General features: G+C 40.6%; 1 protein-coding gene across 1 annotated transcript in view; it reads right to left on the bottom strand.

The window, feature by feature from the left end:
* Positions 1 to 3419: 3419 nt before the first annotated feature.
* GPRIN3 (GPRIN family member 3) overlaps positions 3420 to 27588 on the bottom strand; it is a 67915-nt gene continuing 43746 nt past the window's right edge. The window contains exon 2 of the mRNA XM_069593726.1: positions 3420 to 8365. Within this exon, the coding sequence (XP_069449827.1) occupies positions 5908 to 8250 (2343 nt within the window). The 5' untranslated portion in view covers positions 8251 to 8365 and the 3' untranslated portion in view covers positions 3420 to 5907. The remainder of the gene's footprint in view (positions 8366 to 27588) is intronic.

Genomic DNA, 27588 nt, shown 5'->3' with positions numbered 1-27588 from the left:
ATAAGCGGATGGCCTCCCATATCTTAAAAGATCGAGAAAGAAGTTAGTGTTTCTTCCCCACTCAGTTTTCTTTAACACACTTAAATCTTTAGGGTATTTGTTATCACAACTATCATCATGCTGGTTGATCATCAGTACCTTTTTCTAAAGTGTAAAATGCTGCTGCTGCTGCTGCTAAGTCACTTGAGTCGGAAATATGTGATCTTTATTCCAGCCAGTTGATTTCGAGCTTGAACCCAAAAGAATACTTGGTGAAGAATTAGTATTTAGAAACGCCCATCTACAACATCATATTCTGTAAGGCATTATGTCCGGCCGCTTTTGATATGAGTATTCACGTTTTAGCTTCCTCATTTGAGAACCCATTTTTTTCATAGCTAAATCTGGTCATCTTCCAGGCAAAATTAACTGAATTGATTTCTTATAGGCTAGTGTCCAGGGAGAGTAATTACTATACATTTAGCCTTCCATTTCAACCACGTTTCTGGTTGAAGCCGTCTTGAATTTTAAGCTAGCAAGACTCTTGGTGATTCCTTCGGTCTTGACTCATGTTAAAACACAGCTGTTAACCATATGATCTAGTGTTCACTAGTGCTGTACCTCTTTATGGAGCTCCTACAGAAGTTTTTCCAGCAAGAAAGCAGAAATTATGCCTTTGCTTATTTTATCCCGTGGGTTATGCTCAGTCTTCATAGAGCAAACCATAAATATATAATGGTGTGCCCATAATAGATGCACTTGGTGGTATAACTGCCTCTTTTTGGCACTTTATTGCTTGACTTTAATTTCATTATCAACAGTCTTTATTCTCAGGATGAATAGCTGAGATATCTGGGTCTTAGAAAAACACACCAAACTTGGGAATAACACCTTGTTGCACCATTCTGGCCTTCACGGTCATTTCACCAAGGCTTGCCATTATTTAAATGTCCTTTTGATTATCACCTTGATTTACCTAACAGCCAACAGTAATTTTTCAGGGTTTTTTTGTTTTGTTTTGTTTGTTTCTATCTACACATATATACCAATGTACTGGATTTACTTTGAGAGAGGTTATTTGGTTGTGGCAAGTGAGTAGTTTAGCTGGTGAATGTTCACAGTTAAAAGTAGCTGTAATGAACTCTGGTAGATGTCACTGATTTGTGAGACAGAATTTTTCCACTTCAGTCCATCTTCATTTATGTCCTTGGTCATTGCAAATCGAGTTTATTTCTGTAGCCAAGGAGAATTCATTTTTTTCCAACAGTAGGGTAAAGTTCATGGAAATCTGTTTCAGTCTTTACAAGACTAATTTTTCCCCTTTTGCCAAAAATAATGTCTAAAATTCTGTAGATATGCTTCAGCCCATGTAGCTGTACAATGACATTCATAAATTACTCAGCTGGCTTCAGAATTTCATTAAGAAGGATAAAGTCACAAAGTTGGACAGGAGATCTGGCACGTCACCTGGTATTTGCCAGGTGGCAGCAGCTGACCCACCTTTGGCGATTCAACCCAAAGGGCCACACATAGAACCAAGAACATTGCTAACAGAAAAGAAAATGCTCAGATGGGCATATAAAATAGCAAGCACTGAGGCAGAGGAGGGCAAGACTTCTGATTCACTGTGTAGACAGAACAGGGATACAGACAAGATGGCCAGTTTATTTATCCAAGATACTGCTGAGTTCACTGCATTCTTATCACAAAGGGAAGTTCATAGGCTCCGTTTCTCAAATACCGCTTAGGACAAAGCTGGAGAGAGTAAACAGCGTCATCTCCATGGCAGCATTGTAGATGATTAGTAAATCAGACACGCAGAGGCCTACACAAGGCTACAAGTGACATTTGTGATATTCAGTAAAAACACACACACATACATACATACATATATATATATATGCAAACCTTATCCTAACGTATTGTTTTCCTTTATACTGATTCGTAAAAAGTAGACAAGGGCTGTGGTAAATTATGTGGCACTAGAAATGGACAAATTGTTAAACACTTGCACAATATGTAGGAGGAAGAACAGACAGTTTCTCACATTTTGGAAGCAAAACAGTAACAAACAGGATAAAACAGAGGCCAAACAATTTACATTAACAGCCTACTCGTATAGGTCCTCTGTAAACAAATCTTAAAGTCACATCATAGTCTAGTCTTCATGTGGTATATACAGATATTTCCCAAATGATAGGAAATCCCAGAGATGAGAGGAAGACTATCAAAATAAGCTAGAACAATAAAAACCTTAATACTCTTAGATACAACCCAAAGCAGTTTCCCTCTTCTTCTTTCTTAAGATGACAAGCTCTTATTAAGAATTTGGTTCCAAAATTCAACCTCTAGGGTATATGGTACACATGCATATTCAGTCCAGTTTATTCCAGTTATGATATTTAACCTATAACATGGAGAACACTGATATCCAAAATAATAAATATTAGACCATTCTAAAGATTAAAGATCATCAGAAATCAAATTATATTCAATATAGCTGACTTGTCAAGGTAGGAAAACACAGTAATCTTTTTTTTATAAATATTTAATTTTGGATGCAAACAAAAAAGGCTTCTGGTCCACTGTGACCTAACAAAAGGTTTAACATGTGCTACTGACCCAAAACACAAAGCTTAATTAGGATTTCAGTGTATGTAAAGTAGCTGGTCTGTGGCATCCAGGGTAATACTCCAGAAAGACATAATTAGAAAAACACTGAAGGCAAATAGATACATAACAGTTGAAGTGGTCACATTTTTTTCTTGTAGTCATAAAATAGAAAAATTGGTATTTAAATTAAAAGTTTTCACTGGGTACACATCTTCACATGTTAAACATACGGATGGCCTAAGTCGTCTCTTTTTCGCTGCTGGTTTAAAAAATATCTTATACTGATTTACTTAATAAAGTATTTCCTCTATTTATTTCAACAACTAAAATACATTTAAAAGGACCAAAAGATAACTAAAAGAAATAAGGACAAAAACAGCTTTGAACGCTGTGTGTCATGCAGGTAACGAATCGCAGAGCAAGTTCGAAGAGTCTGCCATGTAAATTGTTTTGCAACTTCATCTGTTGAGTGAACCGAAGGAATCACAAACGATGTCTTGAATGTGTATGCGTCATAGATCCAACTGAAAGAGTGTTTTCAAAACACGGCTTTATCCTGAGACTCTTTGGGGGATCATAATGCAGAAACACCACTGTTTTGAATAGGCTCCTGTCTTATCTAAAATCTATTTGATGAGCTATTTCTGTGACAGTTTTTTCCAGGACTTTTCCTTCCATAAGATTCAGCAAGTGAGAAGAAAGCTTTTGTAACATTTTGTGACAATCTTTACAGTGTGGTAAAGATCGAAAGTAAAAAACTGAAGATTAAGAAGTAAAGGTTAGTTTTAGTCCCCAGAAAAACCAAAGTGACTCTAGCACACATTAAGTTTTAATTTATTGAATTTTATTAATTTGCTTCTAATGTGTGGCAACAACAATGTCTATAACTCTCTCTGGCCTCTGTTTCCTTTCACTATTTATAAATCACATGGTTACTCCAATCTCATGAAAACTAATGTTATTACCAGATGCTAAATTCTTCCTTTTTTCCCATTTTAATGCAGGGACAGCCTGTTCTAGCCAGTTCAGAGCAGAGGGTGACCTGGGCCCACCCATCTGGAGTGGGTGCTGTTGACAGCTGCCACTGTGTACAGAGGGTGTTCTCTATGTGTACACAGCATGTGTGAGGGAGACAGCCAGTGAGTGAGACAGGAGGGAGGTTAAACTCTGGCAAAGGCATCTCCTACAGAAGTGACATGAACACCGCAGCCAATGGGTATTTAAGGCCCAAAGAGTTTTAGACTCAATTCATTAATAATAATTTTGGCTGCTAATTTGATGATAATTTCTACTTAGATAGCCTTCTTAGTAGAGACCAACTGGTAAGAAACAAACATGTGCTTTATTTAAAAAATTCACTGTAAGTTTCAATCCTAACAACTGTAATTGCCATTCTCTGGCTCTGACTCTGAGAATGGCTCTGTGGTCTGCTTATGTACGCTTCATAGTCCAATTACTTTGAAAGAAATGGATGACTATTGACTAATTTATGTCTGATGTAGCTTGTGGTGTTAAAGTTGAGGTATAATATCCTCCTGCAATATGTTCAGAATCTGCAAAAGAGAATCCAAATTAAAAAAAAATAGAAACTTTGCATTTACTACATAAATGGCATTTATAAATCTCTGGAGAGATAGTACACAGCTGGACAATTCTTTCCTGGCTCATCAAGGCAGTGAGTTTAGAGAAAAGAGCCAATGCCCCTTCATCACTAACAGTGATTCTCTAAATGCAAGGCAGAAACCAACAACCTCCAGGGCTCACTCCCCTCTTCCCCTCTAGCCCCACTCAAGCCACTGTGGTCACCCCAGCCAGTGCCCTGCACAACACCCATGGGCCCCGAGGACACGCTTCCATTATGGAGACGGGTGAGGGCTCAGCTCAAACAGGTGCCTATGTTCTCAAGGACTGCTGCTGCTGCTGCTAAGCGGCTTCAGTCGTGTCCGACTCTGTGCGACCCCATAGACGGCAGCCCACCAGGCTTCCCCGTCCCTGGGTTTCTCCAGGCAAGAACACTGGAGTGGGTTGCCACTTCCTTTTCCAATGCACGAAAGTGAAAAGGGAAAGTGGACTAAGCTCACCCAAAGTTCAAATGATGTTTTAGTAAAGGCAGTTTCTTTTAATGGGTTGGAAGGATGAGATATGATGGTATTTCTCTTAAAATTAATAGGCTTGAAGAGATTACCTTTTTACCAAAGATTAGTCTTATGCAATTAGATGATATCAGTCTGCATACAAAAGCAGCAAGGGAGCTCATTTCTATTTGACTACATTTTCTATTAGAAGCTACCAAACCAAATCAAAGCAAAAATACAAACTGCATCCTGTTTACAGGAGCCACAGTTAAACCTGCTGTTTTGTTACTCAGGAGACTTTCTTTTTTTCAACACAAGAAAAGGAGTGTTTGGTAATTGGCTATTTATAATTCCTTACCAGAACCTTAACATTCTCAGCAGAATGTTATTGGAGACAGCTGAACAACATAAAATTCAGTATTATCAATAATATGATAATTCTCTTCAAGAATTCAGTCACATGTATTTCCTCTTGGGCAAGGAAATATGAATTTAATCTAAGCACAGAGATGACTCTTGCCCTTAGTGCAGGAAAATGTATATACATAAATTCATGTTTTATGTGGGCAGTATTCAAATGGTTTGCTAACTTTTTTCCTAATATAACTTTCTTACATTTATTAACAGGTATAACAAGGTTTATAAAAAGGGTTATATGCAGATGTTTACAAATATTATTTCATATTTGGCATTTTATGCATGTAAGTACTTTTATTTATATCCTCTAGCTGAGGAATGAGTCAAATTTGTTTCCATTGTTTTTCCATGATATTTCTCATCACCTACTTAAATTTTGTGTGGTATCAGCATTCTTATTGCAATGGGCTACAAAGTATTACTGTTTTTGCTAACAGTGTCTTTGCTACTTTTAATATAAAGCAGGGGTTTTAATGGAAATACCATAGTGTGATAAATTGAGGCAGTAATATAAAATGACACATGTGTAATGAGCATGTTATTCTAAAAACATCATATTAAAAAAAAACAGTGTTATTTCCTCTTAATTAAGGTTGTAAACCTTCAGTGAAGCTTACTTCTTCACTTCCTTTCAAATTGAAACAATATTTTTTATTTATGGAGCCCCAAGCAAAGGACCCCGCCATTGTTAGTAGCAATTTCTGTGAGTTAATGCTTTCTCTTCCTGGCCCCTCAGAAGAAAAATGAAGTAAGCTCTGACATAGACCGATGGACACCTCTGAAGCCCGTAGCAGTATCCAAGGGCTTCTGGACACGTTCCTTTTCAGTCCAGCACAGAAGAAGGAGCAGGACGAATGCAGCAGCTGGGGCGTCGAAAGTTCTGCAGCATGGACTGGAAAACGCCGTGCTGCCTGCCTTTGAGCTTTTTATTAGAAGAAGTATCTGAGGAGATGGACCTCCGGCTCTGGCCGCTTTGAGCTTTGATTAACTTCTCGTGTTCTCTGATTTGTCTTTGTAAATGGTTCTGTATGGCAATGCCCAGGGACTCCGGGTCCAGGGAAGCGCCATACACCTCCCAGGTCATGCCCTGCTCGTCCCACACCACGTCCCGGACACGCTTGGACTGTTTTAACTGGAGCTTGGACTCGGCACTCAGCTGCTTCTTCTTCTCTCCTGGAGTGAGTCCCACCTGGGCGGCGGCAGCCGTCACGTTTAACTTCTGCTCCTTGAGGAACTCGCTGACTCGGCTGGCTCGGCGGGGGCTGGCTTTGACGGAGCGAGAAGGGGTCCTTTTGCCAGAGCCAGGACTAGAGTCCCCAATGGCATCCGACGGCAGGCTTAGGCTGGCAGCTGTCTTGGTCTGTCTGGTTTCTTCCCCGGTGCCCTCCTGGCTCCTTCTAACCGGGGAGGGTGTAGGGCTGGGACCTGATGCCACGCCTCCACTTTCTTGAGATTTAGGATTGAGCAGTAGGCTTTTGGCTTCTGCCCTTGCCCTCACCTCCAGGATATCGATGCAAGGAGATTCTTGTTCTTTCATTATCTGAGGAGACGCAAGCTTCTTCTCTCTTGCATCCCCTTGATTTGTGAGATCCAAGCTCCTGGACTGGTCGGCTTTGCTGGCAGGGCCACAGGAGTCGGAGAGTTTGCAGTCGGGGTCTGGTTTGTGGCCACTGGTGGTTGCCCCTGCAAACTCAGATGGCTTCGTTTCACATTTCCCTAATCCATGACCTGTCTCAACTTGACGTCCTGCGCTAAGAGAAATCTGGTCACTGGGGCCAGCTTTCAGGGAGTTAGAACTAGTACCCGAAAGCTGTCTAAAGGAAAGCTCTTGCCCCGCTGGGGTCATTCCCGCTGATTTCCCGTCTTCTTTACACGTCTCCTGAGCATCACGGGATGACGTGTTCATGGCTGAGGTTTTAAGGACCTCCCCCGGTAGGCTCCCTGATTTACTTTCTCCTTGGAAAGCTGCAGAAACAGCTGTAGCTGTCTGGATGTGCACCGCTGGCATGAGGTCACGGCACTGACCAGCCTCCCCGGGGGCTAGGGTGTTCTCAGAGAGCTCCAATGTGTGGTTCGCACTGCCGTGGCAAATGACACGCAGCTGTTCTTGTTCGAACCGCTCTGGAGCAGGGGTTTCCTTTAAGAATGCAGCGAGGATGCTGGGGCTGGTGGATGCCGATCTGCTCTCGACACTCGCCACTGCCTGCACCTCGGCATCTTGCTGAGCCCTGGGCGGGGTTTTCTTGATCTCATTTTCAGCTTGGCTGGTCATTGTACTTGCTTCTTTAAACCTTGACACTTGAGGCTGTGCTGCCAGCGGCACCTTCTCTGGATCTGGAGGAAACATCGATCTGTTGCTAGGGAGGTGGGATGGTTGAGGAATCACCGAAGTCATGGCCTGGGTGTCTGAGGTGGCGGCAGAGGGCGGTTTGTTTCCTGAACATCCATCTTCTCCTGTTGGAGAGCCACAGGACCTTGTCTGGGAAGTGCAGACAGCTTGCTGCCTTTCTGCGTCGGGTCCACCTACAGTAGCGCAAGTAGGACTGGACGCCCTGGCTGCGGTATCTTCAGTTTGCACCATTCCCTGCACTGTTTCTTGAGAAGGAAAATCACAGGGCACTTGATCTTTGCCACAGATGACCCCCACCGGACAACCTGACTTCTCAGGTTGCCCTCCATCTGCAGTTCTCTGTGATTCCACCAGGGCATCTTCAGGCCCTGCTTGGGGGCTGGCATTGGGCTGGTTACCTGGAACAACCGGGTGGATGTGTTGACTGGCTGGCATTGTAAATGCTGCACATATTAGATCCTTGCCTACTGCAGAACACAGGGCTGGTGCTGTGGGCTCTCTGCCCCCTGACAGCTGAGTATTGCCAGGAGAGTTGAGTGTGGGAGGTGCTTTCCCCACCTCACTGACAATGTCAGGAGAGGGCATGGCTGGCTGCGAGGGCACATGCTCACCGGCCTGCATCAGGGCCTTGGCAGCTGTTCTGGGGCTGAGATCTGGCTCTGCAGGAGTGCTGGAAAGGCCATTGGTGTTCTCACACAGGACTTCTGGTCGAGGCTGGGGTGAGGCAGCCTGCACCTCTCCCAGGCCCTCTTCTTCTCCAGAAGCTGCAATCAGGGATGTTTTGGCTGATCTCAGAGGGTCAGGTACAGTCCCCATGGAATCTCTCTCCAGGAAAAACCTTGGAGCTCGCACCTGGACAGCGCTTCTATACGGAAGCAGCCGAAGCTCAAAGTGAAGATGCAATCAGGGGTGATTCCTCTGAAGGACCAATCTGTGAATCAAGGAAACAGTACCATTAATACAGTACAGTACCTGGGGGTTGAAACTATACCAATTTGTCACTTGTATAGGGTCTCACAAGCACAGGAAATCTTTTCTTTCCATAACTGTTGATATAAATGCAGATCTTGGGAAGAAAGATTATGGAAAAATTATTTTAATTAGACAAGGATTATCTTGATATGTTAGTTTCTGCTTCATCCCATTGCTGTCTAGAAAATAGGCTTTTAACATATTAATACTTACATATGCACTTGATAACTACTTCAAGTCATTGGTGTAATCTGATTTACCAGATATCAGAAAATCCTATAAAGCAACTGTAATCAAATGAATAAGTATTAAAATAAGAAATAAGCCCAAACAGATATGTAGACTAGATTATCTTGAAATAGATCCAGATATAAAATGAGGATTTAATATATGACAAAAGAGGCATTTCAATCTAGTGACGAAAGGATGGATTATTTACTATAAGGGGCTGGAAAACTCTTTAGTCATCTGAAAGAAAAGAAAGCTCCCTCTTATACCAATTCCAAAACTAAATCTTAGATAGACTTAGAGAGATTAAAGCTTAAAATATAAATATTTAAATAAAAAATTCTGTTCAGAAAATATAGGCTCATAAATATATCTAGGAGCAAGGTAGATAGGTTTCTTTGGCCAGGCAGAAAATATACCCAGAATTATGAGAGAAAACATCAGCACAGATGGCTAAAAAAAATGACAAAACTTTTGCATGGCAAAAGATGATACAAACAGATACAATAGATTTAAAAAAAGTGTTTACAACCCTAGAGGACAGGTAAAAATATCTGAAATATAGTAGAAGTTCTTAAAAACTTATAAGGAGACAAAATAATCCATTGGAAAAATGGATATGGAAGCACAGTTTATAAGGTAGGAAATCCAGTAGCCAACAACCTGATGAAAAGATGGATCAAATTCATTTGTAATCAAAGAAATGCAAATACACAATGAGATTTTACTCTGTACCAACTGCACTTGCAAAAACTTTTAAAAAATGTTGTAACACCATGGCCTGGGAAGACCTTGTGAAAGGAAATATTTCTATTAGTTGTACGTGCAAATGTGTATTGTTGCAGCTTTCTTAGGGAAGTAGTTTAGCTTGTAAAACTAAAAATACACATGTCCTTCACTCAGTGAACCTATCAATAGAAATAAAATACCAGCATATGTAGATAAATATACAAGTATGTTTATTAAAAAAGCTTTCCCTGGTAGCTCAGATGGTAAAGAATCCACCTGCAATGGAGGAGACCCAGGTTCAATCCCTGGGTTGGGAAGATCCCCTGGAGAAGGAAATGGCAACCCACTCTAGTATTCTTGCCTGTAAAATTCTGTGGATAGAGGAGACTGGTGGGCCACAGCCCATGAGATCACAGAGTTGGACACCACTCAGTGACTAACACATGCATACATGTTTATTGAAGAACTATTTGTAGAGGCAAAAAACTCAAACTGGTCTCCTTAAATAGGTGGAGAGGCAGAATAAATCATGATATAGCTCTACAGTAGGGCATTATACAACCATTAAAATAGCTAATGAGGCTATAACTTTTCACTTGGGAGAAATTTCACCAAGGTATGGTTGAATGAGAAAAGCAAGGTACATAAAAGAATATATATTTTCATTTCTGTAAAACAGTGACCTAAAACTCTACATACATATGTGTTATGTGTAGGTTTGTGTATAATTATATAAATTCCGAAAATATACATAATGAGACATATTAGGTGGCAAATGGAGTTTTGTGACTTAGAAATAGGGAAAAAGAGATGCAGGTATCCAAAAGTGGGAAAATTTTGGATGTTAACAAGTATATCTGAGTCTTTAAAAGTATATATGAAAATTCATGCATGTGTGTTTATGCATAAACATTTTTTTAGAAAGAATAACCTGACTATGTGATGAAGACAAAGCAATAGTTCAGAAATTAGCAGATGACTGTTTTAATATTACTTCCATCACTCAGAGGTTCTATGACCTCATGGGAATCTCTTAATCTTTCTGCACCCCAAATTAACTCATTGGCAAAATGAATTATATGATTTCTAAGGGCTCTTCCAGCTCCAAAGTTCAAAGATCCTACTTTTTGCTGTGATTTAGATAATAAATCAAACATCACAATCATAACTCCAGCTTTAGGGTCAAAGTAAGGCAAAGGTCAATCTGGTTGGGCCCAGATTTTGAAAATAAATACTTTTGTATTTTCGTTCAATGGTATTTGATTGCTCAATCATATGATATTTAACAATAAATCCAATTTATCTTCTTTCCCAAAGAGCTCTTCCTTCTAATTTCATTATTCATATTGATGGGTTAAATATTTTCCCATCCTTGGTCTTGACTGGTTTCTGCTCATTCAAATCACTTCCCCAGGTTTATGTTCCATTTCTTCCTTTCTAGAATTTTCTGTTGCAGTCACTTTTTGTGCCCCAAGCTTATTTTCGCTCTGCCTCTTTGGCATCTGTCTTTATTATACCTTTAGTACTACTCTCTGACCTCATCTTCAAAAAGCATACTTGTTCTTCAAAACCCCACTTAAACCCCATCCTTTCTGAAGGCTCCTAAGGCTTTTTAAGTCATAAAAATCTCTCTTTTCAAAATTCTACAGCTATGGCCATCTGTGTTCTTTGTATTGTGCTTTTCATGTACTGTTTTTGTGCTGTTGTTGCTTGTATAAATGTCTCATTTCTCCATAAGTCCTTCAAGTCCCAGGAGGGAAGGGGACGATCTTATTGATTCTTTTCTGTTCATTCCTCAGGACACGGTGCAGAGCCTTGTGCACAAAAAGGTGTTAATTGATCCCATTTCTCTCCAAAATGGCCATTATTAAGCCATGCCAAGCTTCAAAATAATCAGCAAATTTAAACCATGACACGAAATAGTAATGAAAACAGTATTTAAAAGAGTGCTATTTTTTGGAAATAAAATAGTTGTATCTTATTTATGAGACTTCGCATAATTAAAAACAAGTCCATTGGCCACCTCCTATAAAAAGTTGGAAGGTCAGAACATCTGGTTGGGGGATATCCCTTGTTACATGGCGGGAGCCAAGAAGCCTGGCTTGCCAGAGAGGACTGTAAAATATGAACACCTCAGCGTCCAGCAACTGAAGGCTGGAAGACTTAGAAAAGATGAGGAACTTCACTGAAATCTCAGAAGTCACCAAGTTGATCCCCCTTTCCCACAGAGAGCTGATTATACTAGTTTATATCTAAAAGAACATTTTCTTTTTGTGTGCTTTGTTAGCAGCAGTTAAATTATCCATCAGTTCAAGAAGAAAAGCCCAGATTGCTTGGTTAACACATGTAATCTGAAATCTCTTGATTCGTGAGTAGACAGGAAACCAACACTACTTGAAACACATTTGCTATTGTAATTGTCACTGCACCTCCATGAGCCCTGGACAGACTGCTTAACCTCAAGAAACAATTCTCCTCCCTTTGCTCCTTTCCTCTCCAACTAAATAGCAGAAACCCACAGTCTCTAATAGGTTACACAAATAGGTTATTTAAAAAAATGTAATTACTTGGTGGTTTAGAGTAAGGAGTAAGTCTTTAAAATCAGTAGGATTCCACTGTGATAAGATTTAATAACCTTTAAAAATGAGGCTATTGAATGAGGTGGCCCACAGACTGAATACATTCCTTCTGCAGGTCTGTCTGTGTGTTTCTTGCGCAACTTTCCCTTCCGTTTCCTTTCTCTTCCCCTCTCTCCTTTCCCTTTTTCTCTTCCCTCTGTCTACTGAAGAGATCATTCATAAAAATCCATATTTCTCTCTTCTGTTTCTCCACCTTCCCACCTCAGAAGACATGCATTTCCAGATACCAACACAACATGGTGATGTGAAGCTCAGTCTTTCTAGAGCGCAGGGGCATTCCAGACTCCACACAACCCTTCCTCACCTAGACTGCTTCACTCCTTTGCATAATTTACCCTGGCTCCTATGGACGGGGAAGTTTGAGAGCTTTGTGTTAAGAGCACTGACACAGCAGACTTCCCAACCTAATTTTCAGTCTTCTGAGGACAGGCGGGCATTGTGTTTAAGAACATGAACCCTGGGGCCAGGCCCCCTGGCTTCCACCACATATCAGTTCCACCATATAGCTCTAGCTTTGTGTGCTTGGACAGATAATTTAACATCTCAGGGCCCCAGTGTAATCCATAAATTGAGGCTAGTAATAATAATACAGCCTCACTGAGCTGTTGTGAGGAATAGATTTAGCTGTTAAAACAAGTAATGTCTTGGCTCATGTTAAGCACCAAAGAAGTGTTAGCCTCTTTAAAAAACCTCATATTTATACTTTGATCTGGAGCTTCCCAGGTGGCACTAGTGGTTATGAACCCGTCTGCCAATGCAGGAGACATAAGAGACACGGGTTCGGGTAGATGCCCTGGAGGAGGGCATGGCAACCCACTCCAATATTCTTGCCTGGAGAATCCCATGGAAAGAGGAGCCTGGCGTTCTACAGTCCATTGGGTCACATAGAGTTGGACACAATGGACACGACTAAGTACGCATGCAAACTTTGATCTATGTTAAAGAGAAATTTATTCTGACACTTGCTAAAATGATAAGGAAGACTTCATCTAGGCTATTGCAATAGGGGTAAAGCCCATGCAGGAGGAAAGAAAGACTGTGTTCAACTCCAAATACACAAAAATGTGTAGGGATTTATAACCAAGGAGTAGGTTTGTGTGTGAATGGGGGTGGGGTGGGGGCGGGTCAGTGGATGGAAAATTATTAAGAAGAGACATCAAGGGTAGGGGGACTGTTGCTAAAGGCAACAATCTTAAAATTCAACATTAAAAAAACTAAGATCATAGAATCTGGTCCCATTACTTCATGGAAAATAGGTGGGGAAACAATGGAAACAGTGACAGACTTTATTTTTTTGGGCTCCAAAATCAATGTGGACAGTAACTGCAGCCATGAAATTAAAAGACACTTGCTCCTTGGAAGAAAAGCTATGACAGACCTAGACAGCATATAAAAAAGCAGAGACATCACTTTGATCCATATAGTCAAAGCTGTGGTTTTTCCAGTAGTCATGTATGGATGTGAAAGATGAACCATAAAAAAAGCTGATCAGTCCTGAGTGTTCATTGGAAGGGCTGATGTTGAAGCTAAAACTCCAATACTTTGGCCACCTGATGCAAAGAGCTGACTCATTTGAAAAGACCCTGATGCTGGGAAAGATTGAAGGCAGGAGAAGAAGGGGACGACAGAGGATGAGATGGTTGGATGGCATCACTGACTCAATGGACATGAGTTTGAGTAAGCTCCAGGAGTTGGTGATGGACACGGAGGCCTGGTGTGCTGCAGTCCATGGGGTCTCAAAGAGTCAGACACGACTGAGCAACTGAACTGAACTGAAAGAAAGCTGAGCGCCGAAGAATTGATACTTTTGAACTGTAGTGCTGGCAAAGACTCTTGAATGTCCCTTGGATAGCAAGGAAATAAAACTAGTCCATCCTAAAGGAAATCAACTCTGAATACTCATTGGAAGGACTGATGCTGGAGCTGAAGCTCCAATACTTTGGCCACCTGATGCACAGAGATGACTCACTGGAAAAGACCCTGATGCTGGGAAAGACTGAGTGTAGGAGGTAAAGGAGGTGACAGAGGATGAGACGGTTGGATGGCATCACCGACTCAATGGACATGAGTCTGAATGAACTTTCAGGAGACAGTGAAGAACAGGGAAGCCTGGCTTGCTGCAGTTCATAGGGTCCGCAAAGAGTCGGACATGACTTTGCAACTGAACAACAACAAATTGAGAACGACCAAGACTGTCCTTATCATCTCATCTCATTAACAGCAGCAAATAAGAATTTTCTTACAAGACTCTCTGGGGCATTATGACTTCTTTCTGAATTGGGCATGAATTCCACAGAAGCTGATGGTATCATTAAGTCAGTTTGTTTTTAAGTCTGTTGGAGAACTGGACTTTTGACAGCAGGCCCCTTCGGCGCTTTTGCCTTTAAAATTGTGAACAAAGACTTAAACTTGTTCCAGCAATGCAGCAAGCCTGCAGGGTAAACACTACTGACTTTTTACAGGGAAGGTAACTGAGGCCCAGAGACTGACTCGAGGCCAATCTAATTCCTGTTATAATTGAATTCTTATGAACGGTAATGCCTGGGCCCCATCTATGCTGCTTCCTTATTATCTCTAATTCTGGAAAGAAAATGTAAAAAAAGAGGGAAAAAAAAGTATCTTCAGAGGAGAGGGAAGTTTCTTTCTGTAAGTGGTTTGCAACTTAGCAGCAGCTTGGACGGTACTGACTACAATGGCATTCCTCAGTGGTCACTTTATGAAAAGCTCAACTTGTTGAAAGCCGACACTGCCACTGCTCATTCTGAAAATAGTGGGTTCCACTACTCAGCCGCGCTGCCTATTTTCATAACAGACACCCACGCTTAATAAGACGGGCAGCAGGAAATTGCAGCCCTTTGTGACTTGCTCCAAAGCTGCTCTGGTGGGAAGAGCATTAGAGGCAAACAAGAATGGGGAGAGGCTTGGCAGTCCTGGGCCAGCAAGATGCCAAGATGCTGCAGATCACGGTGACAATCCTGTGGCAGCAATGACCTTTGCCCACTTAATGACATCTGTGCTGCTCGAACAAGGGCTCCAGGATGTCATCAGTGACATTAGGAAAGTGTTACAGGGACCCTGGTGTCCCTGTTTACACTCATCTGACAGCAGCCATCAGATCGGTAATCACAAAGACCCTTGGAGAACAGTAGGGTGAGAGATAAGAGACTGTTAATCCTCAAAAAAAGGATAAAGAAAAAAATATCATCTGGTTTCCTATTCAATCTGATTTTATTTGCTCCCTTTACTTGGAACCTTTGCCTAGATCATTTGCATTCTGAACCCAGCAGATCCTGCCAGTGCACAGCTTTAAGGGGAGGTGATTCAGTCCCAGGAAAACACCCACAGGCTAGGAAAAGCAGTTGCTGCTTCTTTCTTTAAAAAATCATACCCTCACACTAATAGCTGCCTCAAATGCACTCTTCAAAGATATCAGCTGAAAAACTGGTTCTTCCCTTCGAACTGCATCTAAAGTCAATCAGAAGGCTCAAGAGACAGGCAGTCTCTGCTTTGTGCCAACAACAGTGTCCCAGACTTTTGGTTATAATGGTTATTTTAATAAAGGCACATGAGAAACAGGCTGCATCCCTTCCCCATTCGGCTTTTCTTTTGTTCCACAGTTTTTCAGAAAAACAAATGCATGGTTTGTGATCTCATTGAATTCCATGGTAAGCAGGGCTGGACAAAAACAAAGACGTAAAAATGAGCTTTGAAAAGCATGAAGACCACAAATATATCCTTCCTTTTTGTCAAATATGATTTGAAAAGATGACTTCTAAGTTCACAACTGATTAGAAGCACACAGTACAGCAAGCACTCCCTTACTGTTCTCTGTATTCCAAACATTGTTCTTTATGTGAATTTGTTTGACTCAGAACAACTCCAGGTGGATGGTCCTACTCTGAGTTCCATGTTGCAGAACTGGAAGCTGAGGCAAGGTCATGCAAGCAAACAGTAAGAGACAACAGATTTAAATCCAGACCATATGGCTCCAGAGTCCAAGTTGTTAACCAATTTTACACAGGAGAGAGATGGGCATTTCTTCTAGAGGCAAGCTCAATGACCTGGGCAAGAAACAAGCGTAGTCAGACAATGAAAGAAACAAGAGAAAACTCAAAAAACATAGCCTTGAAACCATTTACCAGCTCAGGCTAATAGAGGTAGACCAAATTCCTGCTCTTCATAATGATTTATCCAACTTGAATGCATTAAGGGTCACGGAGTTTTCTGAGAAGCTGATGAAAACTATGTACTCTTTCTAGAAACACATATGTGCGCACACACATACACGTATGTAGATTATTTTAGGAAATTCATGTCTAGAAAACTTTCTAAGACTGCACCTTAATATCCTTTTGTCTGAGGCCTTGGAAAAACGTCACAAGATGGAATTTATCTGCCTCAGAGTTGTTACAGAGCTTAAATAAGTTAAACACTCTGCTGGTTCTTGGAAAAAGATACACAATCAGGAACTATTATCATTTAAAAATATTATTTTGGAGTCATTTACCTAAGAAGGTAGAAACCATGCAATCTATTTCTAGAAAGCCATCTTAAACATGCCAATACTTAAAATTTAAGTTTACAATATGTTCTCCCAAACCCCTGACCAAACACCATCATTTGAAGAGGAACGTTTTAGCTAACTTGAAAATAAACACAATAGTGAGCTCTATTCTTTTTAGATCATGTAGGAAATGTGACCTTTTCAGGTTTTTTCTCATGAAAGTCAAGACTCAAGCTTTAGTAACCTTCAAAAATTAACCCCTCAGTAGCTCCACTGTCCTACCTGTGGAGATAACTATCTAAAGTTACCTAAGATAATTTCTATAAACATCCAAGATACCTAAGTATCTAAGGTATCTAAATATCAAAGTTGCTGTTTCAAAAACGTCTTAAAATATTTAAACTTGAACTATTCTAGGGAAGAATGATTAAATATTTGTTTTGCCTTTTTTTTTAACCTTTTCCTAATCAAGGTGTCTCTTATCATTTACTAGGCTTGCTTTATAGATATTTGAATCTGAATGTTTTCTCTCAAAACAGCTTTGAAGGTCTTCAGTTGCAAGCTTGTCTTAACTGGAAAGAGAAGGCAACAGGATCTCAGAGCTAAAAGGTAGATGAACAACAAGCTGTTGAAATAAACCCAGCAGTCAGTATTTGCAACTTTTTTTTTTTGGATTTGCATTTTAAACTGTTGTGTTAGACAGGATCAAAGCTGCCCCGCAGCCCAATTTTCTCCAAGATCCATTAGCGCCACGGAGCTTACAAACCAGAATTCTCGTTTGTTTCGTTTGACCTTGCAGGCCTGTTGCCACCCTTCCCCCACCCACACAGGTGCGGCTCCTTAAAACCTGGCCTCTGGCTCCACCCACTTCCCTTCTGGCCACGTGCCTCCACACGCGTGGCAGCCCTAGAGGGGGCTGCTGAGCGGAGACCGCAGCTAGCAGCCAGCGGTAGGAAAGCTTACTGGTGATTTTGGCCACTTAGTTCAAGTCACACTGGGGCCTTTAATTGGACGATGAAAAGTGTCTGATGGCAGGATTTGTGGTGACCGGACACAGATGTGAAAAGAGAGCTCTTCCCCAACCGTCAGTCAGGGCTCTTCTTAAAGCCAGTGGATTTGAGGTTCTTGCTTACCTGGGAAAGAATTCCGAGAGGAACTTACAGGTAGGAAGTGGATTTATTTATCCGCCCACACACAGGCGGAGTGTGGGCCACTTCAGAAGGGGAGAGAATGCAAGAGTGTGCGAGAGTGCAAGAGAAAGAAAGGGACAGAGAGAGAGGGACAGAGAAAGAGAGAAATTCAAAATATAGCGTGGTTAGTTTTCATGGGCTGAGTAATTTCATAGGCTAAGAAGTGGGAGGACTGTACTAATTATTTTGGGGAAGGGGCAGGGATTTCTAGGAACTGGGCCACCGCCCACTTCTTGGCCTTTTCTCTTCCGCCTCAAAACTGTCATGGCGCTGGTGGGTATGTCATTTACATGCTAATATATTACAATGAGCCTGTCATGAAACTCAAGGTTTACTGCAAGTCGAATCTTGGACCTAGTTGGTTCTAACCTGTCTTTGTCATGTCCCTATGGCCATGTCATTCTTTCAAAGGTCATGCCCTGCTCCCTTTCCTCGTTTCATCCTCTCCTAGAGAACAAGGTGGGGAGGAGGGAGAAAGCCAAGTGAGGAAGATGATGGATCCTTGGCGGCACAGACCTTCTGCTGTTGACCTGCATGTCTGAGAGAGTCTGGGCTACTCTGCTCTTTGTTTTTTCCTTCAAATGGTTAGTCTTTCTTTATTTTTGGCTGCACTGCACTGCAAGGTCTTAGTCCTGACCAGCGACCAAACCTGTGCCCCCTTCAGTGGAAGCACAGAGCGCTAACGACAGGACTTAAAGAGAATTCCCATGGGTGTTCCGCTTTTGAGTAGTTTTCTTGTTGGGAGAAGGCAATGGCACCCCACTCCAGTACTCCTGCCTGGAAAATCCCATGGACAGAGGAACCTGGTAGGCTGCAGTCCATGGGGTCGCTAAGAGTCAGACACAACTGAGAGACTTCACTTTCACTTTTCACTTTCCTGCATTTGAGAAGGAAATGGCAACCCACTCCAGTGTTCTTGCCTGGAGAATCCCAGGGACGGAGGAGCCTGGTGGGCTGCCATCTATGGGGTCGCACAGAGTCGGACACGACTGAAGCGACTTAGCAGCATGAGCAGCAGCAGTTTCCTTGTTGAGGTCAGAATCTGCTTTGGGTGAGGTCTGAGTTGTGATTAGCGAAAAAGATGAACCAACCTGTCTCTCTCCTGCGTTATAGTCTGTAAAGTCCTAAGTTAGGCCTCACTGAGGTCCTTAAAATTTTTGATTTTGCCCTTCAGAAGATTTCAGTCCGTTTGAGGAGACAAGACACATTCAATCCAAAGCTATAAATGAGCAAGCTAGTCTATAATTAAGTGATTAATGATATGGTAATAAACCAGAGTTTATAGAAGTTTAAGTCAGGGGAGGGGCCCATACTTATTCAGCTGACACTTTCTGGTACAATTCCTCTGTCTGCTAGAAAAAATTACTTGTGTAAGTCTGAAGAAAACGGAAAGTAACAGAAAGTGAGCAAGTAAGAGTAAAAAAACAAATATATAAAATAAGTCACACTTTAAGTCACAATGAGACAACTAGAAAGTACTTTTACATCCATTCACTCATTTAAGAAGCTGAGTACCTTCTTGATGCTGGATATTCAGATATAAATAAGATATATTCATCTTTTTTGAGGAGCTCACAGTTCCTATAAATCATTAATTTCAATACAACATAAATGTTGGGAAAAAAAAACAAAAGCAAATGTACTATGAAAGCACAGAGGTCTCATTATTTTATTTGGTTACAGAGTCGAGGAGCTGCAGTTTTGTAAGATATATTTAATACAATCAGGAGGATGTAGACATGATCTATGGTAGGTGTTCTTACTTTGCACTACTGATGTTTTGGACCAGATAACCCTTTGTGGGGAGGGACAGAGGAATGACGGTCCTGTGCCTGTACCCTAGTGGCACCTCCACCTCCTTCTGGTGATAATAAAAAATGTCTCCAGACATTGCCAAATGTCTCCTGGGAGGCAAAACTGTCCCCAGTTGAGAACCACTCATCTAGGAGACAAATGTATCCACTTGGATAGAAAGCAGCATCTTCAGAATGAATACCATGAGTGGATGTGACAGCCTTTGAATTTACTCCAGGTACATAGGAATTAATGATAGAGTTTTCTGCTTTCAGGTCAAACATAGTGTTCTTCATATTCTACCTGTGAGAATGCAAATTTTTTTGAGAATGCAAATTAATACAATTTTTTTGGCGCTATTTATCAAAGATACAAAGTCAAATACACTTTGACTCAACAATTTCACCTTAGGTACTTATGAGTCAAATACATGTACTAATTGATACATGTACAAGGTTATTCACTGCATGAAATAACAAAAGATTAGAAGCAATCTAAATATCCATTAATAGGGAGCAGATTAGTTACACAATTTATGGCACGTCCATATAAGTTCAACGAGGTGAAAGTTGCTCAGTCGTGTGCTCAGTCGTGTCCGACTCTTTGTGACCCCATGGAATTCTCCAGGCCAGAATACTGGAGTGGGCAGCCTTTCCCTTCTCCAGAGAATCTTCCCAACTCAGGGATCGAACTGAGGTCTCCCACACTGTGGGAGGATTCTTTACCAGCTGAGCCACAAGGGAAGCCCAAGAATACTGGAGTGGGTAGCCTATCCCTTCTCCAGAGGATCTTCCAACGTAGGAATCGAACTGGGGTCTCCTGTATTGCAGGCAGATTCTTTGCTATATAAGCAGTCAGATTTAATAATGAGGAAACTTTTATATATTGATATGGAATGCTGCTGCTGCTAAGTCTCTTCAGTTGTGTCTGACTCTGTGTGATCCCACAGATGGCAGCCCACCAGGCTCCGCCATCCCTGGGATTCTCCAGACAAGAACACTGGAGTGGGTTGCCATTTCCTTCTCCAATGCATGAAAGGGAAGTCGCTCAATTGTGTCTGACTTTTAGCGACCCCATGGACTGCAGCCTACCAGGCTCCTCCGTCCATGGGATTTTCCAGGCAAGAGTACTGCAGTGGGGTGCCATCGCCTACTCCGATATGGAATAGTCCAAAACATATTGTTAGGTAAAACAACAAGTAAGACAAAAACATAATGATAGTTAAAAAAAAAATCCTTAAGATACAGAGCAGTATGTTTCCAATGCTACTAACTATATTAGAAAGGGAAAAATGAGTATCTTTTGCTTGTGTATACATAAAATATCTCTGCAAGGATAAATAAGAAATTGTTTTCAGAGGAGGGGAACTGGGTGTCTAGGGGAATAGGATGGGTGGAAGACTGCATTCATATTCTTTGGTACTTTTTAAATTTTATGTTATATGAGTGTATACATATTTAAAAATAATTAAAAATTTAAAAGCTCGTGCTCCCCTCCTAGGCAAAACTGAGAAAATCTGTACCCTGAATCTTTTCTATCAGTGCTGATGGATTTGTGCTGATCTGTCCTTTCACACTCTTGCCATCTACTCTTTGTTCGGTAAGGAGATCAGTCTGGAATGCAACCAGTTAAAAAGAAACCATAATTTCCTTATCCATCTTGGTTATCTACAAGCTCCAAGCTAGGCGATATAATTATTTTTCAAAGTCAACAGCTGAGAAATGCTTTTTAAAGCGATGTCTGTTGGGCCACAAAATAAAGTTTACTTAAGATTCTTTTCCCAGACTCTCTGACTCCTGTTTATCAGTTGATTTCCTTTTTTTCCCTCCCTCCTTTCCTATTCCTGGTAGCTTGAGCAGTTGGTCCTCAAGTCATATATACTTCAAACAATAAATCCAAGAATGGCCTAAAGCCAGACTCTGGGGAAACTGGGTCAAAACATCAATGAGAATGATTTTAAAAAGTTATTTTGTTTTTATTTTGAGAATTGACTAAATATTAAGATATAAAGTTTAGAAAACATATTTTAATTGCCAGTTATCAAATCCACCTCTTCTGTGTCTACCAGGCTTAACTGAATTTATCATGTCTCACAACAGTGCAGTACCATACTACTTGGTCTCATTTAGCCAATTCTGAAAACGTACCTGCCACTTGCTGCCCGTGTTATCTTCCTAAAACAAACATACGCTATGTCACTTCTCTGTGCAAAACCATTTTAATGGTTCTCCATTACCTATAAAATAAGATACATGCTCCTTAGCACAGTTTAATAAATGTCCTTCACTATCTGATCCGGTTGTCTTTTAATAGTGACATCCTCTCTCATCATCTGTCAGACCTTGTATGTTGCTTACTCTTCTTTCAACAAGCTTCAAAGAGGGTTATTATCTTTATTTTACAGATGAGAAAGCTGGCTCAGAGAAATCCAGCTCACCAAAGTTGCAAGTTCAGTACGTGGCATAGTTGGAATTCAAATCCTGGTGAGTCTGAACCCACACTCTACTGCTTCCAAAGGCACAAAATGAGGTAAAAATGAATTCATGATGTATGCATATTAAAGACAGCAAGAGGGGTAAATATGCATAGCTTTTTGGAATTATAATGTCTCCCTAGGACCTTTTCTGATTACATCAACCCAAACCAGTTGTCCTAGCTCTCATCTCCTGTAGTTAACTGTTCATTGTTGTACCAATGGCAGTTTTTACCTCATCCTTTGTGCTCCAGGCAGAAGGCACAACTAGTACAAAAGTGGGAACTTACGGGTAAGGCTGAAGAGCCCAGCGTGGCAGCTGGAGCTGAGTAGGAGGGCAAGGGAGTGAAATCAGGTGAAGAGACAGCACAGGGCTTCTAAATGCCTTTGCTCAGGTATTGTCTTCCCAATGAGGTCCTCCAGACCAGCACATTATTAAATCACCAATCTCCGATTTCCACTCTCTGTTACTTCTGAAGTTCCACTAAGCTTATGTATAATTCTACTTCTGGGAAGTGAGCCTAAAGAAGTAAACAAAACAACATGCAAGTGTTGGTGAACAATGACATTCATTGGAGGGTTATACAGCAGGAGCTCTCTAACCTCCATCCAGCTAAAGAGCTTTCCATTCTCAATGTAGGCTTTACTGGTGAGAATCATAACTCATGGAAACTTCACAGAAGGTAGCCCCTTCTCTGGTGGTCCTGCCCAATTCTGTTTCCATCACTTATACTGTATTAAAGCCAAGAGTCAGTGGCTTTTCCTAAACTTGCTCATTTCAATTGCTATGTTCTCACCACCATATCATTTGACTACTGTATTGCATAAAAAAGGATAAAACTTGATGACAAAAGTGTTTTTGCTTCTTGGAAACCAAGGTGAATGCTTTGGTAAGACTTGACAAAGGTAGGTCACTAAAAAAAAAAAAGGAACGATCAGATTAGGAATGGGTAAGATGGCTATAAAAGGGGAAAATAACAACATTTAGTATTCTTATTCTTAATTAGAAATTCTTTGCTTTACTCTAATAAAACTGAAGTAGAAAAGTATCAAAGAGTCCATTATGAGTTTATATAAGAAAAAAGATACAAACTCCAACTAGTGGTTCCATTTGCCCTGTGTCAAAAGGCTAGTGAATGATGAAACTTAAAATGTTTTATGTTGGAAGGAAAATAATAAGAATATACATATCATTTCATAATTTCTTATTTTCTCTAGTTTTGATCAATTATATCAGTAAGTTGTGATGCTATAGGCTGTAAGAAATTTATATCTAATGTAATATGTAAAGAAAACACATATGCAGAAAAAATATTAGAGGGAAATATAGAAAATATTAGTGTGTTGATATATGGTAGTTTTATGGGTGACTTAAAAAATTTTATTCTTTTGTACTTTTAAAACCCTGTAGTCTTATTTCCACTGTATAAAACTTAGTAAAAAGTGTAAAGAAGAAAAAGAATGGAAAAATATTACTGTCAAATCAAACTCCAGAACCCTGAGGTTTCCTACTTTATAACCCAGGTTAAAACTCTGGGTTCCCCATTGCTAAGAGTATCAGTAAGAAGGATGTTTTTCTCTAACATTGCACTTTCAGATCTAATTTTCTCTTGATTCACTTTGGATTTTCAGATATTACACCAGCTCTTTACTTTGTCTAACTAAATCAGTTCTGCCCTCTAGTCCTAAGTATACAATGAGACTCCACTGGATACCTGAGAAGAAATCTGGGGTTAAACCTGCCTCATTGAGGTAGTTGCTGCCTTAGAAGGTTTACAGTCACCCTGATGTTTCTGGTTCAACAGCATTAACATGCCTTTTCTAGGAGTTACTTATTACTGCTCCTCATCAGCCCTTGGCATTCTTTCCTTTCTGGGCTCCAGTAAGTCTCTGGCTTCTGGTTTAAGCCATTGAAAAGGCACAGTCGTTTCTCTCTCTTACTGCTTGTTTTAAGACATATTATGTCCTCTTTTTGCTTGTTAATATCTTTAAGTTCTACATGAATTTGAGTCTGCCCTTGAATGATAAGAGAAGACTTCAACTGTAGTGGGGAGGAATTCAGAAGAATCCACAAAAAGAAGACACAGACATGGGGAAAATATACTAGTTGTTCAAGGAAGAGTAGGTTGTCCTGAAAATTCAAATATAGTGTACTTATAAGCAGGAGTATCACTAAAAACGTTTACCAGTTAGTATATGCCTACGTGTGCCTGACTTATCGGATGCAAGGCTATGTATGAAACAACCAATACTGGTATGTAGTTACATAAAAATGGCTATGGGGAGCTAAAAGCTGATACCATTCATCAGGTGAGACTGGAAAGCCTTTATTGGCTTTGTTAACAAATTTGGGTTTCTTCAGTGGGCAGTAGGAAGCTACTAGAGCTTTTCCAACAGGCCAGTGAGACAATTAGAAAGTTTACAAATGAAGCAGATTTCAAATTACACTGACTAGTAGAAAAGAATCCAGTGAGGGAGATCAGTTACAAGGCTACTGCCACCTAAAAAGGTAGGGAGAGTCCATCAATGTTGTTAATATAAAGAATATAAAGAGAAAAGAGATACGAAAACTATGGCAGAGGTGCCATGTGGGAGGGAAGCAAGGCTAGGGAGGAATCAAAGATGATTCCAAGATTTCAAATCAGAGCGACTGGGAGGATGTTGGGAAGGTTGACAAGATGATTAAAGAATAGGGAACCACATGTACACATAGCTATATTTAAAATGGATAACCAGCAAGAACCTACTGTATAACACAGGGAACTCTGCTCAATATTATGTAACGACCTAAATGAGAAAAGAATTTAAAAAAGAAGAGATACATGTATATGTATAACTGAGTCACATTGCTGTGCATCTGAAACTATGACAGCATTGCTAATCAACTACATTCCAGTATAAAATAAAAACTTTTTAAAATATAAAGAAGCTCTAACCTGAAAAAAAAAAAAAAACAACCCAAAACTGAACAGGGACCAAAGCTGGACTGGAAGACTTTTAATGGGTGTCTGTGTAAAAGTTGGCAAATGGCATGAACGGGGTTACTCCTCTGAGCTGCTCTTCCACTGCTCTCTCTGTCTGTGCCTCTCAACTCCAAATAAACATATAACCCAATAAAAACAGTGCACTTAATATGCAGCTTCTCTTTCCAATTACATTGGTCCTGTGTATTCCTTTTTATATAGAAATTATGGAGCTGCTAGTAAGGTACCTAAGTGATGAATGATGGGAATAGCAGGCCTATAAGCAGTGCTGTGCTGGATCTCCATAGTCAGTAACTCTATCAGTAACGTCAAGTAGCTTGAAACTGGCCATGGTGGGCGTGTTTACAGAGTACTGTAATACTGGCAACACAGAAACTGCCAAACTATAAATGGAGGGCTGTTTTTCTCCTAGAGAGCCAGTTATTAAATATTTATATCTCTCTTGAGAAATTGGCTATGAAAGCAAGAAAAATAGTGAAGTTTTATATATGCTCTTGAATGACTATAAGGCAACATTTAAGAGTATCAGTTGGAAGGAGAAAAGGGGGGAGCATATAATTTTGAGGTATGCTTGATATACCTGCTATCAAGGTTCAGGCAAGGTGGGATGGCAGAATTTATTCCCACTGAGAAGGAATTGCTAAATATTTCTAAGTTAGCTATTGTTTCCCTGAAGGAAAGACTTTTGATTTTTAAGACAATATTTAATACTCTGGCATAAATATATTTTTCAAAGATGACCACTGTAGGCAATTCCTGCTTCTTATCCTTCCTGTAGCAGTTATCCTGCTGGATTTCCTCTGCAAGTCTGGTGAATTATTCAACTGTGCAATAATGACTTTTCTTCAGCAGCTAGCATGCTTAATATGTGAGTGTTAGTCACTCAGTCATGTCTGATTCTTTGTGACCCCATGGAATATAGCCTGCCGGGCTCCTCTGTCCATAGAATTCTCCAGGCAAGAATGGGTAGCCATTTCCTTCCCCAGGGGATCTTCCTAACCCAGGGATCGAACCTGAGTCTCCTGCATTACAGGCAGATTCTTTACTGTCTGAGCCACCAGGGAAGCCCAATATGTAAGAGTTATTTAAAAAGATAGTAATTCGTCTCAAAGGTATATTACTAAACTTCTCTTTTAGGGCACCTTTCTGGAACTCGGTTTGTGTTAAAACATCTACCCCATCCCTCTACCACCCCGTCTGCCTGGTCTTTCTCCTCCCTCCTATAGAAAGCTAATGTAGTTTGTATTCACTCATTTCACAGTTATTTCTAAGGCTTAATCCCTCAACTGTGAAATTTATTACAGAAATTCTTAACCAGAGCTGGCAGGATACAATAGGTTATTATGCCTAAATGACATTTTGGTTGGATTAAGGCTAAGATCCATGGCCCATGGTTAAGATACCCGTTATTTAGAACCATATTCTCCCATACAGGACAAAATACAGTTCTTCAAGCCTCTGCAAGTATTAGAAAAAAACTATGGATTGAGCGACAGAGATTCCTATGTAATTTTCAAGACAATGATGGCTGTGCTGTGCTGTGCTTAGTCACTCAGCCATGTTTGACTCTTTACGACCCTAATGACTGGAGCCCACTAGGCTCTTCTGTCCATGGGATTCTCCAGGCAAGAATGCTAGAGTGGGTTGCCATGCCCTCCCCCAGGGGATCTTCCCAACCCAGGAATCAAACCCAGGACTCCTGCATTACAGGTGGATTCTTTACCATCTGAGCCACCAGGGAAGCCCAAGAATACTGGAGTGGGTAGCCTGTCCCTTCTCCAGGGGATCTTCCCGACCTAGGAATTGAACTGGGGGCTCCTGCATTGCAGGCGGATTCTTTACCAGCTGAGCTACGTGGGAAGCCCCAAGAAAATGATTAGGCATTATCAAAGAATCCAATCTCTTGTTCTGTGGTTTAATACATAATTGGTGTTCAAAAATATTTGTGGAGTGACAGGAATATTTTTCTGTAGCAGTAGAGTTCTCATTGCACTAAGTTTTAAATCAAATATTTGAGGAACTTAGGCAATACATGTCCCTTTCATTTAAAATTCTATTGTATAACTGTCAGCTTAATTTAACCAACCAATAGCATGTAAAGCTTGAGTATTTATGCTTAGCTTGAGTATTTTTACTTTTCTGGGGGGAAATATTATGAGACCTATTGACTAATTACTATTTTAAAATTACCAAAGCAGAATACATAGTGACATGAGAAAGTATAAAGAAAGTGAGGAAAGGGATGTGGTAAATTGATGTACAAAAGGACAAAAGGAGTGGGGGAAAAAGAGAGATAAAAGGCTTCGCTTTATCTGCTGGTCTTAGTACAGTTTCTCAGGTGTGAAGAAAGTGGCTTCACATTGATAACCTCTGGGGCCTATATCAAATCTGGTGACTAAGTCAGTCTCCCTGCAATCTGCTTTGATGCGGAGAAAACACAGTTCAGTTAACTAGAATCAAATTAGCTTATCAAAGTTGCCAGACAAATGTAGACCCCACTGTGTTTGGAAATACAAATGGTTCATCTGTTTGTTTCAAACATATTTTTTCTTATATGTAATTCATCATATTTGGCATTTTTACCTTTTCATTTGCTATGGCACCTCTCCTATAAATCTCATGCTTAGAGATACACATAGAA

The sequence above is a fragment of the Ovis canadensis genome, chromosome 6 (assembly GCF_042477335.2).
Source record: "Ovis canadensis isolate MfBH-ARS-UI-01 breed Bighorn chromosome 6, ARS-UI_OviCan_v2, whole genome shotgun sequence".
Classification (NCBI taxonomy): domain Eukaryota; kingdom Metazoa; phylum Chordata; class Mammalia; order Artiodactyla; family Bovidae; genus Ovis; species Ovis canadensis.
The sequence above is the reverse complement of the archived record's forward strand: the minus strand, read 5'-3'. Positions and strand labels throughout refer to the sequence as shown.